At 44.4% G+C, this 17,008-nt stretch overlaps 1 protein-coding gene across 2 annotated transcripts in view; it reads left to right on the forward strand.

Moving 5' to 3' along the window:
• The first annotated feature begins 551 nt into the window (after positions 1 to 551).
• GEMIN5 (gem nuclear organelle associated protein 5) overlaps positions 552 to 17,008 on the forward strand; it is a 49,418-nt gene continuing 32,961 nt past the window's right edge. Inside the window, exons 1-9 of one of the 2 annotated variants that reach the window (XM_062188785.1) lie at positions 552 to 789; positions 1,593 to 1,753; positions 4,219 to 4,400; positions 7,878 to 8,029; positions 8,220 to 8,339; positions 11,718 to 11,850; positions 13,057 to 13,222; positions 13,631 to 13,843; positions 15,407 to 15,492. In XM_062188785.1, the coding sequence (XP_062044769.1) occupies positions 624 to 789; positions 1,593 to 1,753; positions 4,219 to 4,400; positions 7,878 to 8,029; positions 8,220 to 8,339; positions 11,718 to 11,850; positions 13,057 to 13,222; positions 13,631 to 13,843; positions 15,407 to 15,492 (1,379 nt within the window). In that variant the 5' untranslated portion in view covers positions 552 to 623. The remainder of the gene's footprint in view (positions 790 to 1,592; positions 1,754 to 4,218; positions 4,401 to 7,877; positions 8,030 to 8,219; positions 8,340 to 11,717; positions 11,851 to 13,056; positions 13,223 to 13,630; positions 13,844 to 15,406; positions 15,493 to 17,008) is intronic. The other variant, XM_062188786.1, reaches the window with a different exon arrangement.

Below are 17,008 nucleotides of genomic sequence, written 5' to 3' on the forward strand. Positions count from 1 at the left end.
TGCAGCACTCACCATTATACAGTTCCCTTAAGAGCAGACAAAGAAATCAAAAGAGTAGCTCCATTTGACTTCTCTTAGAATTCAGTCGGAATTTCCACCCAGTTGCAGAGACTGTTCATCCCCGTTTTGATTCCCGATTCGTACTTTTATGTTATTGCTAACTGTCTTTTTTATAGCTCATCTTTAAAGCATCTGCTGAACTAGCAAAGCGTTCAGGCTGGCAAACCGCGTTCAAAAGCCACTGCACAGGATAGTAGTTGAACAGGTCCAAAGCAAAACCCGCAGAGCTGGGAGTTGGCACAGCTAGTCCAACTCTCTCATCGCGTGCCTTGCAGTGAGATTTGACTACCTCCAGGGCTGGTCTCCAGGATCACCCAGATTGGGGCGGACCTCCTGCCCCAGGCTAGATTAGGACGAAGAGCGAGGTGTGCGTGGCTGCGCCCTTCCCAGCCTAGAGCAGCCGGACCGGAGCGCGCGCTGCCGCATGGGCCTCGGCGCGCGCCGTAGAGGCGGCCTATGGGGGCGGGGCTCAGGGTCTACCCCGCCCCCGTTTCCCGCTACAGCGTGGGGCTGCGAACCGTCTACACCTGCGGCTGCTTCCCTGAGCTGTAGCACCGGTGATCATGGGGCAGGAACCGCGGACTCTGCCGCCCTCCCCCAACTGGTACTGCTCCCGCTGCAGCGATGCGGTACCCGGCGGCCTCTTCGGCTTCGCGGCCCGAACCTCCGTCTTCCTTGTGCGTGTGGGCCCCGGCGCGGGCGCGAGCCCTGGGACGCCCCCTTTTCGAGGTAACTTCCCACCCCTGGGCCGGAGTTTTCCTGTCCGTCCTGCTCCTCTGGGACGTCAACTGGACGTCTCCAGCTAGCCCTTTTCCTGCAGAGAGTGCCACTGAGGCCCCGGCAGGAGGAGAATTTGCTCACGGTCACTGAGCTAAGTTGCCGTGGGTCTCCGAGAATGAGCAGCACCACGCTGTGGCAGACCGGTCCCGCCTCCCGGCGCTCGCACGTGGGACCGCTCCCTTTCTGCAAGTTTGCACTGCGTAGACCCAGACCAAGACCAAGTGCGCGCTAACCCCCTGGGAGCCTTGCCGAGACGGATGTTGGGGACCTGCCTGCGGATGCAGACTCAGAGCAAAATCATAGGAATATATGCTGCTCCTCTCTGCAGGATGAATGGGTTGAGCCTGATGCTGTCGGGCTCCAAACTAAAGCTCTGATCGTGCCTTGGGCTGAGACGTGCGCGATATTTATTTTATTCCAAACGACCTCAGGCCTAATGTAAGGCTGGCCTTCACATTCTTCCTCTGAGTAGCTTCCCAGCCTATGAGGTGACAAAGCAACAGACACCTACTTCGATTACAGCTAAGGAAACTGAGGCACAAAGAGATGATAGGATTCTGTCTGACATCACATGGCAGAGCCAGTAGTATTAGTCCTTGGGGTTTCAGGTTGTTAGTCTGTGGTTATTTTTATTATAGCCTGGGTTGAGTTCACCCCAAAGCGTCTGATCATTCACGATCCAACAACAGTATGATTCTACCAAGAATCTTGGAGCGCATTTTAACTAACCTAGAGTCTGGTTTTGCTTGAAGTTGTAGGAGAGTTGGTGGGACACAGCGAGAGGGTCTCGGGCTTCACGTTTTCTCATCATCCTGGTCAGTACAACCTCTGTGCCTCCAGCTCCGATGATGGGACTGTGAAAATCTGGGATGTAGAGACAAGAGCAGTTGTGACGGAACATGCGCTCCATCAGGTACTGTGGACTGCCGGTTTCTCTGACCTTTTTCATTAGATCTGTGCCAAGTATAGTTTTGCTGGCTCATGTGCAAGGAACTTTTATAGTTCTGTTCATTATTTATAATTTTTTACTTACTTTTATCTGATAGGCAGAGAAAGACTGCCACATGGATATTTTCCAGCTGTTGGTTCACTCCCCAAATGCCTGCTGCACCTGGGACTGCACCAGGCTGAAGCCAGAAGCCTACAGTGCAATTGGTGTCTCCCATGTGGATGGCAGGGACCCAAGTACTTGAGCCATCACGTGCTGCCCTCCAAGTGGCATGTTAACGGGAAGCTGAAATCGGAAGGGAGCTCAGACTCAATCCCAGGCACTTCAGTGTGGGAAGCGAGTGTCCTCAGTGGCAAACTGTGTCACTGTGCCAAATGTCTGCTTGTGTTTTATTACTCAGAGAAGGAACTCTATGTTGTAAAGCTCCTCAAATCTTTTGTCATAGGAGGTGCATATGAACCAGAAGTTGGTGAACCATACTGCCTGTTTTTGCAGATGGTTTTATTAGAATACAGCCATATTGATTGATTTAAAATTTTCTATGTCTATGTTGATGTTACAACAACAGAACCAAGTAGTTGGCAACAAAGATGGCATGGCTTCTGGAGTCTAACACATTTACAACTGACTCCTGCCATAAACTATACATGAGTAAATGAAGCTCATTTCTAAACCAAATAATTAACTGGGGACATGTGACTGTGGCACACGACTGTAGCATCCCATGTCGATGTGCCAGTTTAAGTCCCAGCTGCTCTTCTGTTCCAACTTCCTGCCAATGCACCTGGAAAGGCAGTGGAAGATGGCCCAAGTGCTTGGGCCCCTGCCACTCATGTGAGACCAGGATGGAGTTCCTGATTCCTGGCTTCAGCCTGGCCCAGCCCTGACTATTGCAGTCACTTGGGGAGTGAACCAGTAGATTGAAGATCTCTGTCACTCACTCTGCCTTTCAAATAAATAAATCTTTTTAAAAATTAAATAAAGCGGCCGGCTCCACGGCTCACTAGGCTAATCCTCCGCCTTGTGGCGCCGGCACACCAGGTTCTAGTCCCAGTCGGGGCACCGATCCTGTCCCGGTTGCCCCTCTTCCAGGCCAGCTCTCTGCTATGGCCAGGGAGTGCAGTGGAGGATGGCCCAAGTCCTTGGGCCCTGCACCCGCATGGGAGACCAGGAGAAGTACCTGGCTCCTGCCATCGGATCAGCGTGGTGCGCCGGCCGCAGCGCGCCAACTGCGGCGGCCATTGGAGGGTGAACCAACGGCAAAAAGGAAGACCTTTCTCTCTGTCTCTCTCTCACTGTCCACTCTGCCTGTCAAAAAAATAAAAAATTTAAAAAAAAAATTAAATAAAACAACTAGTTATCTGATATACCTGCCTTTTGAGAGAACAAATAAAGGAAGGAAAAGAATCCATCCAGTCTTCAAAAGAATTTTCATTAATGGGGCCAGCATTGTGGCTTAACAGGTTAAGCTGTCACCTACAATACCAGCATCCTATATAGGCAGCAATTTGAGTCTCAGCTGCTCCACTTCTGATCCAGCTCCCTGCTAACATGTTTGGGAAAGCAGCGGAGGATGGTCCAAGTTCTTGGGCCCCTGCCATCTACTTGAGAGACACCAATTGCATTGTAGGCTCCTGGCTTCAGCCTGGCCCAGCCCTGGCCGTTATGGCCATTTTGGGAGTAAACCAGTGGGTGGAAGATTCTTTCCCTCTGCCCCTATAACTGCCTTTCAAATAAATAAAATATATCTTGAAAAAATGTTCATTAAATTTTTTTGTAAAAGATTTAATTTATTTGTTCCAAAGGCAGAGTTACAGAGAAGCAGAGGCAGAGAGAGAGGTCTTCCATTCGCTGGTTTACTCCCCAAATGGCTGCTATGGCTGGAGCTGTGCTAATCCAAAGCCAGGGGCCATAGCAGAGAGCTGGATCAGAAGTGGAATAGCCAGGACTTGAACAGGCGCCCATATGGGATGCTGTCACTGCAGCCGGCGGCTCTACTCGCTACGCTTCAGCGCCGGCCCCCAGATTATATGTTATTTATTTTATATCTTTTATTACTGTCTTTGCAAGTTCCATCCCTCCTAAGGTGAGAGCAAATCAGAATATGAAAAGCAATGGAGAGATTTCCATTTGTTTGGGGCCACTGTTTTGTTTGCTCCCTTTCTTAGTAGATGTTAAGACTCTGGAGAAAGCACTAGAGAAGTCATTAAACTATTAAAGGGAGAAAAAAATGATTCTTTAGTCTCCAATAGTCTAAATTTTACAGTCACTTGGTTGATACGGTGTCACTATACAGCTAGTACTAACAAGTATTTTAAGTACCTATAATGCACCTAGCATATTATGACGGTCTGTTAAATGGGTAAAAATTAAGTAAAAATTCAGCACTGACAAGTGGAAAACAAATCTTTTTTTGTTTTGTCTTAAAGCATACAATCTCAGCACTGCATTGGTCTCCTCGAGTAAAGGACTTAATAGTCTCTGGGGATGAGAAAGGAGTAGTTTTCTGTTACTGGCTTAACAGAAATGATAGCCAGCACCTCTTTATAGAACCCAGGGCAATCTTCTGTCTTACTTGCTCACCTCATCATGAAGATTTAGTGGCCATTGGGTAAGTACTTTGCCATCAGTATTGGTGCTTTATGTTTGTTTGTGATTATTGATTATATTTTGCATGTGCCTTACTTTCTCACCTGCCTTTATTCCTCAGTACAAACTTTCCACAGAAGGTAGAGGGCTCATACTCCAAGCCTATGGTATCATTTATTACTGTCTCTCCCACCCCCTCTCTCTGTTTTTGTTTCCCTGATACTATGCTTCCCACATTCATCATAGCTAATCCTCCAGTCAACCTCCAAATGTTGGACGTGTCCTCTTTCACCTTTTCTCACTTTATACTACCTTTGGCTATAACAGTGACTCTACAAGTGTCAAATGATTGTATCTGTCTCTCTGGCACTGAGCTTCCTTTTAGATTGGGGAAGTGATATGGCTGTGGGGTCTATCTCCCCATTGATCACCAAAGCTGTTTCACATAAGCTGCAGAAGTGAGCATCCTCTTTGCCCTTGCTACTCCATGAATTTTTCATCCAAAGATACCCTCCACTTTGAAGACTTCACATTAGCGATGACATTAGACTTTTGGAGGAAAAAGTCTGTCTTGGGCAGATTCAAGAAACTAGGGGGCAAGATAATAATGGACATATGCATGTATACAACTTTTCTATAAAGTTGTAAAAAGGTTGGGCCAATGCAGTGGCTTAGTGGGTAAAGCCACTTCCTGCAACACCAACATGGGTACCGTATGGGTGCCGATTTGTATCCCAGCTACTCTGCTTCTGATCCAGCTCCCCGCTAATGGCCTGGGGAAAGAAGCGGAAGATGACCCAAGTACTTAGGCCCCTGCCACACACATGGGTGATCCGTAAGAAGCTCCTGGCTCCTTACTTGGGCCTGGCATAGACCCAGCTGTTACAGCCTTTTGGGGAATGAACCAGCAGATGGAAGATATCTCTCTCCCACTCTCTATTTAATTTTAACTTTCAAATAAATAAATAAGTCTTTCAAAAAATAGATGAAAAAAACATACATAGACATGAAAGCAGAAGAGGAATATTGGGTCAAGGAAATCTTTAATGGATGATACCAAGAACATGTTATTACGCAAATGGAAGTAAAACAGAAGAGAGAAAGCTTGTTGCAGGAGCAAGAGTGATGTTGAGAAGTCAAAAGCACATTGGAGGGGCCAGCACCGTGGCATAGCAGGTAAAGCCGCCACCTGCAGTGCCGGCATCCCATATGGGCACCGGTTCAAGTCCAGGCTGTTCCACTTCCAATCCAGCTCTCTGCTATGGGCTAGGAAAGCAGTAGAATATGGCCCAAGTGCTTGGGCCCCTGCACCCACTTGGGAGACCCAAAGAAGCTCCTGGCTCCTGGCTTCAGATCGGTGCAGCTCCAGCCATTGTGGCCAATTGTAGAGTGAAGAGCAGACTGAAGACCTCTTTCCGACTTTCAAATAAATTAATAATAATAATAATAAAAAGAGTACATTGGATACAGATGACAAGCAGAATGGTTGATAATATTGAAATAGATGCAAGCAGGTTTGTAGGTCAGTTTGGAAAAGGAAAATGTTCCATTCTATAGCTTCTGACTTTTCTCAGAGAGGCATAAAAGCTGGGGTATCAAGTTCCAGGTGAGTTGGAACTCGATTCAGGATGAAGGGACTAAAACCATCATCTAAAAGAACATAACAAGCCGGCGCTGCGGCTCACTAGGCTAATCCTCCGCCTTGCGGCGCCGGCACACCGGGTTCTAGTCCCGGTCGGGGCACCGATCCTGTCCCGGTTGCCCCTCTTCCAGGCCAGCTCTCTGCTGTGGCCAGGGAGTGCAGTGGAGGATGGCCCAAGTCCTTGGGCCCTGCACCCCATGGGAGACCAGGAAGAAGCACCTGGCTCCTGGCTTCGGATCAGCACGGTGCGCCGGCCGCAGCGCGCTACCGCAGCGGCCATTGGAGGGTGAACCAACGGCAAAAGGAAGACCTTTCTCTCTGTCTCTCTCTCTCACTGTCCACTCTGCCTGTCAAAAAAAAAAAAAAGAAAGAAAAGAAAAGAACATAACAAGTTGTGGAGATAAATTGTAGGTGTGGTGTTTAGTGTTGAATACCACCCGGCTGTGGTGTGGCGGGTTAACGCCCTGGCCTGAAGCTCCGGCATCCCATATGGGCGCCAGTTAGAGATCCGGCTAGCAGTGGAAGATGGCTCAAGTCCTTGGGCCCCTGCAGCCGCGTGGGAGACCCGGAGGAGGCTCCTGGCTTCGGATAGGCGTAGCTCTGGCCATTGCGGCCAAATAGGGAGTGAACCATCAGATGGAAGACATTTCTCTCTCTCTCTCTCTGCCTCTCCTCTGTGTAACTCTGTCTTTCAAATAAATAAATCTTTTAAAAAAAGAAAAAATACCAAGCTGAGGGGCCAGTGCTGTGGCATAGCAGGTAAAGCCACCGCCTGTGGTGCTGGTATCCCATATGGGCGCTGGTTCAAGTCCCTGCTACACCACTTCTAATCCAGCTGTCTGCTATGGCCTAGGAGAGCAGTGGAGGATAACCCAGGTCCTTGGGCCCCTGCACCCACATGGGAGACTTGGGGGAAACTCCTGGCTACTGGCTTCGGATCGGATCGTCAAGTTGTTGCGGCTAATTCGGGAGTGAACCAGGGGATGGAAGACCTCTCTCTCTCCCTCTCCCTCTCCCCCCCCTCCCCCGCTCTCTCTCTGCCTCTCCGACTCTCTCTGTGTAACTCTGACTTTCAAATAAAAAATTAATATATCCTTTTTTTTAAAAAAAAAGGTACTTTACACAATAAAAGGAATTTATTTCTTAAAAAAATTTTTTAAAAAGATTAAAAAAGAAAAGAATACCAAGCTGAGGATCACAGTCATAAATTTAAATAACTACTGAAACTGAGAAAGGAAATAGTTGGATTCAACCAGGTTTGGGGTTTTGTGGAGTAAAAACCCCAGGAGAGAGGAGACAAGGGATATGGTGTTGATGAACACTATGCTGCAAGATGGGAAGGACAGGAGGACGGATGTGGGTGAGTGAGGGTGAAAACGTAAGGGCTCTGTGGACCAGTGGTCCTGTGAAGTGCAAGCACTGTTGCGGCAGAAGAGTGAACATACAGGGTGGAAGGCAGGGTTCAGAGGAGCCTGAATCAGACTGACTGTGAAAAAAGAGCAAGGGGTCACAAGTAGACGTAAAGAAACTGCAGAGTTGGACAAAAAGGACCAAATCAGAGTGACATGCTTTTAGAGGATCTTCAAAACTATGATTATTCCTGGAAAGCTTAACTGGAACTTTAAAACAACTTGATCCCATGACATTAGATTTTATACCTTGAAATCCAGGTCTTCAAAGATTAACATACCATATTATTTCTTCTTGTTGGTTTATTTTTAAATAAAGCTGTACTGTTGTTCTCTTTAGAATCATCTAATATGTAGACATCCACAGTGGTGACTGCTAAGCTGAAATGTTAACTAGAGAGAATGTTCCGAGTTGGCTTTTCATTAATGTTTCTAACTTGTTTTTTAGCTACAAGGATGGCATTGTGGTCATAATGGACATCAGTAAGAAAGGAGAAGTGATTCACAGGCTTCGAGGCCACGATGATGAGATCCACTCCATAGCCTGGTGCCCTCTGCCTGGTGAAGACTGTTTATCCCTGAGCCAAGAGGAAAACTCAGGTAGAGATGATTTAAGAGAGAGTTCAGAACAAAGTACAGAGAGTTGTATCATTTGAATTAAACCTAAAATTTAGGTTTTATGTATCAGACCTATGAAAGAGATAGCTAAGTTTTAGAATTGCTTACAAACTAATTTTTCATTAATAAATGCATATTGAATGCATATTAACGAAATTATCATCTCTCCTAGAAGAACCTGACATTCACAATGGGAAAGGTGTAGCACAAACTCCACTGTCAAAAGGCTGCTACTTAGCCACTGGAAGCAAAGATCAGACCATTCGAATCTGGAGCTGCTCTAGAGGCCGAGGTAAGACTGGTTTTTGAGATTGATTTTGTGAGGTGACCTGTATTGATCCAGTGGAAGTAAAAGCTTTTTGTTGTATTCTCTGGTCCCAAGAGTGTATCATCTGTTAGAAAACTTTTCTCTACCTTTTTGTTCCAGAAAACTGCTTCCCCCATTTGGCTTGGGCTGTAACTCTTGGTGCTATGAATATCTGGTTTTCGTGTTAGAAATGAGTTTCTGATACATTTCAGGAGAAAGCAGGGTCCTTGCTTTAGCAAAGGGTCCTTAGTGTGGACAGCAAGGTATTTGTTAGAAGAATAGGAATACTGGAACGTGACAAGGCCTGAAGCAAAAGAATAGAAAATATGTCGAGTTAGAGCTTCTAATGCACAAATGCAGAAGAAAGAAGAACATAAAGCCAGCAAGAAAGTGTGTGTGGAAATGTGGAAGCTTACTATACCCAAATTATGGGGACCCTCAGCATGAGGTTTTCCCAAGCTTCTAACAAAACTCTTCCCTTAAGTTTGGAAACGGAGGGCAACTCCAGAGAAACTGCATGTCACCTTTGTAGTAACAGTCTCCCCTTTTTATAGTGGGCCTCTCTTCTCTGACTTTGTTTTCCTATCCTAGTTTTTTAAATACTATTATAAAATTCACATAAAATGTACCAGCTTAACCACTTTATTATATACTTAATTATCAAATTTGCTGTAATGGTGTACAGCTGTTGGCACCATTCATCTCCAGAACTCTTGTCATGTTGTAAAACTGAAACCATGCCTGCTAAACAGTAAGTCGCCATTCTCCTCTCCCCACAGCACCTGACAACCACTACCTCTGCCTATCTCTGAACTCATACTGTGTATGTCTTTTTTGTCTTACAGTACATGTCTTTTTGTGGCTTAATTCACTTAGCATAATATCCTCAGTCCCTTCTGTAACACATGTTAGAATGTCCCTCCTTTCTTTTTCATGTTTAACAATCTTTAATTCAAATGTAAAACTTCCAATACAAACCATTTGAAGGGCTTGGGATTTGTTGTTCCTTTAAAAACAAGAATGGGGAAATGAACAAAATGATCTTTCCACTTTTTAAAAACTTTCAAGGAAGGGATAGATCATAGGGCCATGAAAGATCCACTTAACCAAACCCAGTTTCTCCCCCTACCAATAGTCTTAAACCACAATCTTTTTTTTTTTTTTTTTTTTTTTTTTTTTAATTTTTGACAGGCAGAGTGGACAGTGAGAGAGAGAGACAGAGAGAAAGGTCTTCCTTTTGCCGTTGGTTCACCCTCCAATGGCCGCCGCGGCCGGCGCACTGCGGCTGGTACACCACGCTGATCCGAAGGCAGGAGCCAGGTGCTTCTCCTGGTCTCCCATGGGGTGCAGGGCCCAAGGACTTGGGCCATCCTCCACTGCACTCCCGGGCCATAGCAGAGAGCTGGCCTGGAAGAGGGGCAACCGGGACAGAATCCAGCACCCCGACCGGGACTAGAACCTGGTGTGCCGGCGCCACAGGCAGAGGATTAGCCTGTTGAGCCACGGTGCCGGCCTAAACCACAATCTTAATTACATATTCCTGAATGAAAAGATTTACAGTTCAGCTTTGCTTACATAACCATTGAAAAATACTTAGCACCAAAGCTTGCTTCCTGTAATGCCAAACAGATCATGAAACTACTTCAGTATTCGTTTCTTCTTTTTTAAAACAAGGGGGCAGTTATTTGTAGAAGGCAGTACTTAGCCTGCAGTACACTTCCCAGAAATGGCATAAGCCACTCAAAGGTCTAGATGCTCTCATGCTTTCAAAGTGAACTTAACTTCTTAGCCTAATGTGCATAGAAGCATGAATGGCAAAGTTGAAGATCAATATTATAACTATTTTTTCTATTTATTTGAAGCACAGTAAAAAAAAAAAATTGGTACACTTTGGAAATTCAGTGGCACAGGTACACTGCCGTAACTTGAGGGAGAATGTCCCTCCTTTCTAAGGCTAATATTCTGTAGTACATATGTGCCACGTTTTGCTTATTCATTCACCCATCAGTGGACTCTTGGGTTGCTTCCCAGTTTTATCTGTTGTGTATGATGCTGGTGTGAATGTGGGTGGACTCTCAACATTATTTTAAGCCATGAACATTTTATGATTTGGGCCCATATGTGTTAATGCATGTAAGGTGAGCAGCACAGGGCTTGACATGCAGTTCAGGGTTGGTCAGTGGTGAACTTTGCAAACTGTGGGCAACTTTTAGACTTACTACAGCTAAAACTGAGGGGGATGTCAGGCTGAGACTCCCTCCAGAAGGGCAGCCTCTAAACTATGGATCTCTGAACTGGACCATCTGTGGTATTTGAAAGGCAGAGTTAAGAAAGAGAGAGTGACAAAGAGAGAGAAAGAAACAAAGAGAGACAGATCTTCCACCCCCTGGCTTATTCTGCAAGTGGCAGCAATGGCTAATGTTGGGCCAGGCCAAAGCCAGAAGCCTGTAACCCTATCCAGGGTTAGAATGATCCAACAGAAGTTCTTAGAATCCTCCTCAGATCTACTCGGTCAGAATCTTCAGGCATTAGGTCCTGGCATGTAAATTTTTAAAAGCTGCCTCTGTGATTCTGATGCACCTACAAATTAGGAGCCACTGGTTGGTAGTGTGTCAGTGCAGCAACTCTACTGCCATGATGTGTTGACTGGCAGTTTTTCTCTTTTGGATCTCTAGCCAACTAGAAGAAGTAATCCTACCCTCTGTCCTTCTAATTTTGGAAAATTTGGAGTTGTGTTACCAGTATGGGCTCTTAGTTATAATTGGGAACTTGTTTTCCCCAGACCAAAAGTGTGTGTGTTTGTGTGTGTGTGTGTGTATTCTTAATGTGTTAAGGCTACCTAAACAGCATGTAAAAGCTTACTTGACATGAATGTTGCTAGGCTGATCTTAACCACCATTTATGATAATGTCTCTGTGAAAAATGAGGTTTATATTACAAGTAAACAAACTAAAAAAGCTTTAGGGGCTGGCACTGTGGCATAGCAAGTTAAGCTGTCACCTGTGACAGAAGCATCCCATATGAGCATCGTTTAGCATCCTGGCTGCACCACTTCCGATCCAGCTCCCTGCTGCTATGGTCTGGGAAAACAGTGGAAGATGGCCCAAGTGTTTGGGCCCCTGCAACCCACATGAGACCTAGATAGGGTTACAGGCTTCTGGCTTTGGCCTGACCCAACATTAGCCATTGCTGCCATTTGCAGAATGAACCAGGGGGTGGGAGATCTCTGTCTCTCACTCTCACTCTCTCTTTCTTAACTCTGTAACTCTGCCTTTCAAATACCACAGATGATACTGAGAACTGCTGATGACTTGTGCAGTAGTTTCACTGTCTTGAATACCATTAACCTTTTTTGATCCACAGGGGTAATGATTTTGAAATTGCCCTTTCTGAAGAGAAGAGGAGGGGGAATAGACCCAACTGTTAAGGAGCGCCTGTGGTTGACACTCCATTGGCCCAGTAATCAGCCCACACAGCTGGTGTCCAGCTGTTTTGGGTAAGTCTTTTTTTGATAATATCATCTTGATGTATTTTGTTTTTCTGTTGTTGGGGATTCCCAGGGCTTCTCTTTGTGGATAAAGAAGTTAGAGTACCAGTCAAGACTTGTATTAGGATGAGCCATTTGAAGTAGAAAAATCATGAGGCTGATAGCTATGCTGTCTACTAACAAAGCTTGAACAATAACTTGGTGGTTAAATGTGTGGGTTCTGAAATTAGGCAGAACTGAATTTTGTAACCTATCTGCTACTTACCTGCTTTGTGTTCATAAACAAGACCTTTTACTTTGCTGAACTTCAGTTGTAGCATGTAAAAAGAGGAGATAGTAGTAATAGTTTACATCTTGAGGTGGTTATGGGAGTTCTATAAAAAAGTAAATTTAATAGACAAGTTCCCTGCCTTTAAATGAGGTAAAACAGGTAAAGCACATAGAAACCACCTGAAAATGTTAACCTTGTCTATTCCACCACCACCCTAAAAGAGAGATCCTGTATCTTAAACTTAAGGAGCTATGCGAATTATGGCAGCATTTTATCATTAAAGCTGTTAGGAAAGTCTGTTAAAAAGTAGTCTAGGACATTCACATGGTTCAAAAATAATGAACCTATATGATAAAGCATCGTTTTCACTTCTGTCTCCCTAGCTGCTCGGTGCCCCTCCTTATAGGCAATGACAAATTTTGTGTGTATGCCCTCCTAGAGATATTCTGTGGATATCTGAAAAATATGCAATTCTTCCTTTTTTAAAGCAACAAGTAACAGAAATTATCCTGTAGCTAAGGGCTCTGACTCTGCCTCAACAACCACTGTTCTTCAGTTATTTGTGAAAGACAACTAACATGTGGGACTGGCACTGCGGCACAGTGGGTTAAGGCCCAGGCCTGCAGTCCCTGCATCCCATATAGGAGCCAGTTCAAGTCCTGGCTGCTCTGCTTCCAATCCAGCTCCCTGCTAATGCACCTGGGAAAGCAGTAGAAGATAGCCCAAGTCCTTGGGCCCCTGCACTCTCATGGGAGACCCAGATGAGGCTCCGGGCTTTATATTGGCTCAGCTCTAACTGTTGCAGCCATTTGGGGAGTGAACCAGTGGATGGAAGATCTCTCTCTGTCTCTGCCTCTCTCTGTAACTCTTTCAAATAAATAAAATAAGTCTTTCAAATAAGAAAGAAAACAAAGAGAACTAAGTTCTGTGTTTTTCCTTCCTAGAGGCGAACTGCTGCTCTGGGATCTCAACCAGTCATGGAGACGGAGATATACCCTCTTTGGCACTTCATCAGAAGGGCAGAACCACTCCAGAATTGTGTTTAATTTATGTCCTTTACAAACTGAGGATGACAGACAGCTGCTACTTTCCACGTCCATGGATAGAGATGTAAGAGCTGCTTGTCAGTACTCAGCACCCCACCCCTGGTTGCAGCTTCAGAGTTCCTGAGACTGATGGGCACTAAATATACTCTCAGTACAGAGTGGTGAGATGTGAGGGGCCACCAGGATGCTTGTGTTGAGGGAGACATGATCTGGAAAAGTGGGTGTGTCCAGGGAAAGATGTGTGAGGACATGCTGCTGTTTCTCCTGGTCCATAGTTTACGTAGCCGAATTCTCTTAAGATCCCTTTAAGCTATATAATTTGTACGGTTTTTTTTTTCCTAAGCCACTTTTTCTAATTTCTATCAGAAAAATTAAATTATTGTTACCCATTCTGTTAGTCAATCCTATTTGAAAACTTTTTCCTATTTCTCTGATCTTTTAATATTTATGCCCTAACCTCTACTCTATTCAGGTAAAATGTTGGGACATGGCCACACTGGAGTGCAGCTGGACCCTGCCTTCCCTTGGTGGGTTTGCCTACAGTCTGGCCTTCTCTCCTGTGGACACGGGCTGCTTGGCAATAGGTGTTGGGGATGGCATGATCCGCGTCTGGAATACACTCTCCATTAAGAACAACTATGACGTGAAAAGTTTTTGGCAAGGTGTCAAGTCCAAGGTTACATCAGTAAGGATGCTTTTGTGTTTTTTTTTAAGCTTGTTTTGTACATTTCTTTTCAAATAACTAATTCTACTTTTAGAAAATAATCTGTTGGCCGGCGCCGTGGCTCAACAGGCTAATCCTCCGCCTTGCGGCGCCTGCACACCGGGTTCTAGTCCCGGTCGGGGCACCGATCCTGTCCCGGTTGCCCCTCTTCCAGGCCAGCTCTCTGCTGTGGCTAGGGAGTGCAGTGGAGGATGGCCCAAGTCCTTGGGTCCTGCACCCCATGGGAGACCAGGAGAAGCACCTGGCTCCTGCCATCGGAACAGCGCGGTGCGCCGGCCGCAGCGCGCTACCGCGGCGGCCATTGGAGGGTGAACCAACGGCAAAAGGAAGACCTTTCTCTCTGTCTCTCTCTCTCACTGTCCACTCTGCCTGTCAAAAATAAATAAATAAAATTAAAAAAAAAAGAAAAAAAAAAAGAAAATAATCTGTTTATTATTTGAATTCTATTGGGAATCAAAAGTTGTTTAAAAACATTTTTGGTGAGGTTTGAAACGAGGAGAGCAGAAGGAAACCAAACTTATTATCCCAAATCAGAGTTTAAACGTATTAAGGCTTTGTTGAATTCACTGTTTCATAATACTAAGAAATGAGAAATAACCTGAATGTGTTTTCATAGAAGATACATCAAGTTATAAACACCTGTTGGATGCTATCAAACTATTAAAACTGGTAGTGTAGATGTCTCTTTGATGTGGAAAGACATGATTCATGAAAAATGCAAATTATAAACATGGAATGCAGATTAGAAAAGACTATATATAATAATCTTTGCTTTCCTCTAATGTTGGGGCTGTTGCTTTTTAATCCGAAAGCAAAACATGTTTGTGAATGAAAGGAAACCCAACAGTCTGGAAGTGTAGAAAGCAAATATTATTTCCTACCCTGTCTACCACTCTAGTCTCCAACTTCCATATGACAACGTGTGCTTTTTCCAATTTGTTAATTATTAAAAGAGACATACTCTCTAAATTTTTTGGAATCTTTTATTCCCACTCTACAGTATACCAGCCACATTCTTAAATGTTAGGACTCTGTTTTTTTCTGTTGTGTATGAGGGTACTTCAAAACATTTGAAAAATTTATTTTATTTTGGCTCTAAAAATTCTGAGTTCCATGCATATAAAGCATTTTCAAGAAAATGGATATTCTGAAAACTATGGGGAAAAATGGAGAATGCATATCCTGAAAAAATTACACATGGATTTCAAAATACTCGAAATTAACTTACGTTTCATTCTGTTTTCCCGTGAACATTCTAAAGTATTCTTGTATATCTAAGTTTATCCATAAAAATGCCTAAAAACAGACACAAAATTGGTGGTGGATTTTTTTTTGGAGGGTGGGGATGATTAGATCATGAGTAACTTTCATTTTTTATTACAAATATTAAATTCTTTGTTTTTTCTCTTGAAATTGATTACAGTTAGAAGAAATGTCCATTTGAATGCTTGGAGCATAATGTAAGGACTCCCTTAATGGCGTGTCCCTCATCTCATGTATTCTTATTGGAAACTTTTTTTGTAGCTGTGCTGGCACCCAAACAAGGAAGGTTGCTTAGCTTTTGGAACTGATGATGGAAAAGTGGGATTGTATGACACCTACTCCAGCAAGTAAGAAATGTGTGATTCTCTTCAGCCTGTTGACCAGAATATCAATGATGGAGATCAAAGTGGCATGAATGGCTTTTTTGGAATAAGATTCTGGCTCTGAAACTGAGATTCAGAACTGAGAATTTTATTTTAAAAAGTTTTCAGGTGGTAGTATTTCAGCACATTTGATATTTGATAACCACTAAAATAAACCATTAGCTTTTGTTTTATGTGAGTTTCAAGCATACATTAAAGTCGTAAAATTGGTAAAAGAATATCCATGTCCCTTCCATCTAGATTGACCAATTAACATATTGCCATACTTGTTTTATGTGATTTTATATGTGTTTTATCTGAAACATGTGAAGCAAGTTATAGTTCTCAGAATAAGGACATTCTATATAGTATCCTAGTCACACAAGAAAATTAACAGTAATTTCATAATATGATCTTATATATATAATGAGGTACTTTAAAAAGTTCATAAAAATGCATATTATGAAAAAATTATGCATGGATTTCGGAAACTTTTTATACAAAACTTTTCTGTGAACTTTTCAAAATACCTTCATGTTATGACTCACTTTAGGTATCTTTTTTTTTTTTTTTTAAGAAAAAAAAAAAAAGGTTTATTTTCTTTATTTGAAAGAATTACAGAGAGGTAGACAGAGAGAGAGAGAGAGAGAGAGAGAGGTCTTCTATGCGCTGGTTCACTCCCCAAATGACTGCAACGACCAAGTCTAGCCCAGGCCAAAACCAGAAGCTAGGAGCTTCTTCTGGGTCTCCCACGTGGGTGCAGGGGTCCAAGGACTTGGGCCATCCTCTGCTGCTTTCCCTGGCCATAGCAGAGCCGGATAGGACGTGGAAGGGCCAGCACTGTGGCGAAGCAGGTAGAGCCTCCACCTGCACCACTGGTATCCCATATAGGCACCGGTTCAAGTCCTGGCTGTTCCACTTCCAGTCCAGCTCCCTGCTAATCTGCCTGGGAAGGCATCAGAGTATGGCCCAAGTGCTTGGGCCCTTGCACCCATGTGGGAGACTCGGAAGAAGCTCCTGGCTTTGGATCAGCCCAGCTCCAGCCATTGCAGCCCTTTGGGGAGAGAATCAGAGGATGGAAGACTGACCTCCCTCCCTCCCTCTCTCTTCTCTCTTTCTCTCTCTCTCTCTCTCTCTCCCCCCCCCCCCCTTCCCTCTGTCTGTAACTTTGTCTTCAAATAAATAAGTAAAAAAAATGTAACAAGTGGAGCATCTGGCACTCAAACCTGTGCCCATATGGGATGATGATGCTACAGGCCAGGGCTTTAACCTGCTGAGCCACAGCACCAGCCCCACTTTAGGTATCTTATACATAGCTGTTCTAGAGGTTTGATGAAATTGCAGACCCGTGCAAATCAGTTTGGCAGCCAGTAGCAATATGTGGCTATTTGTACTTAGAATAATTATAATTAAATAAAATTAGAGGGGCTAGTGTTGTGGTGGGTGCTGGCACTGCTGGCATCCCATACTGGAATGCTGGTTTAAATCCTGGCTGCTCTGC

Source organism: Lepus europaeus, chromosome 4 (genome assembly GCF_033115175.1).
Source record: "Lepus europaeus isolate LE1 chromosome 4, mLepTim1.pri, whole genome shotgun sequence".
NCBI lineage: Eukaryota > Metazoa > Chordata > Mammalia > Lagomorpha > Leporidae > Lepus > Lepus europaeus.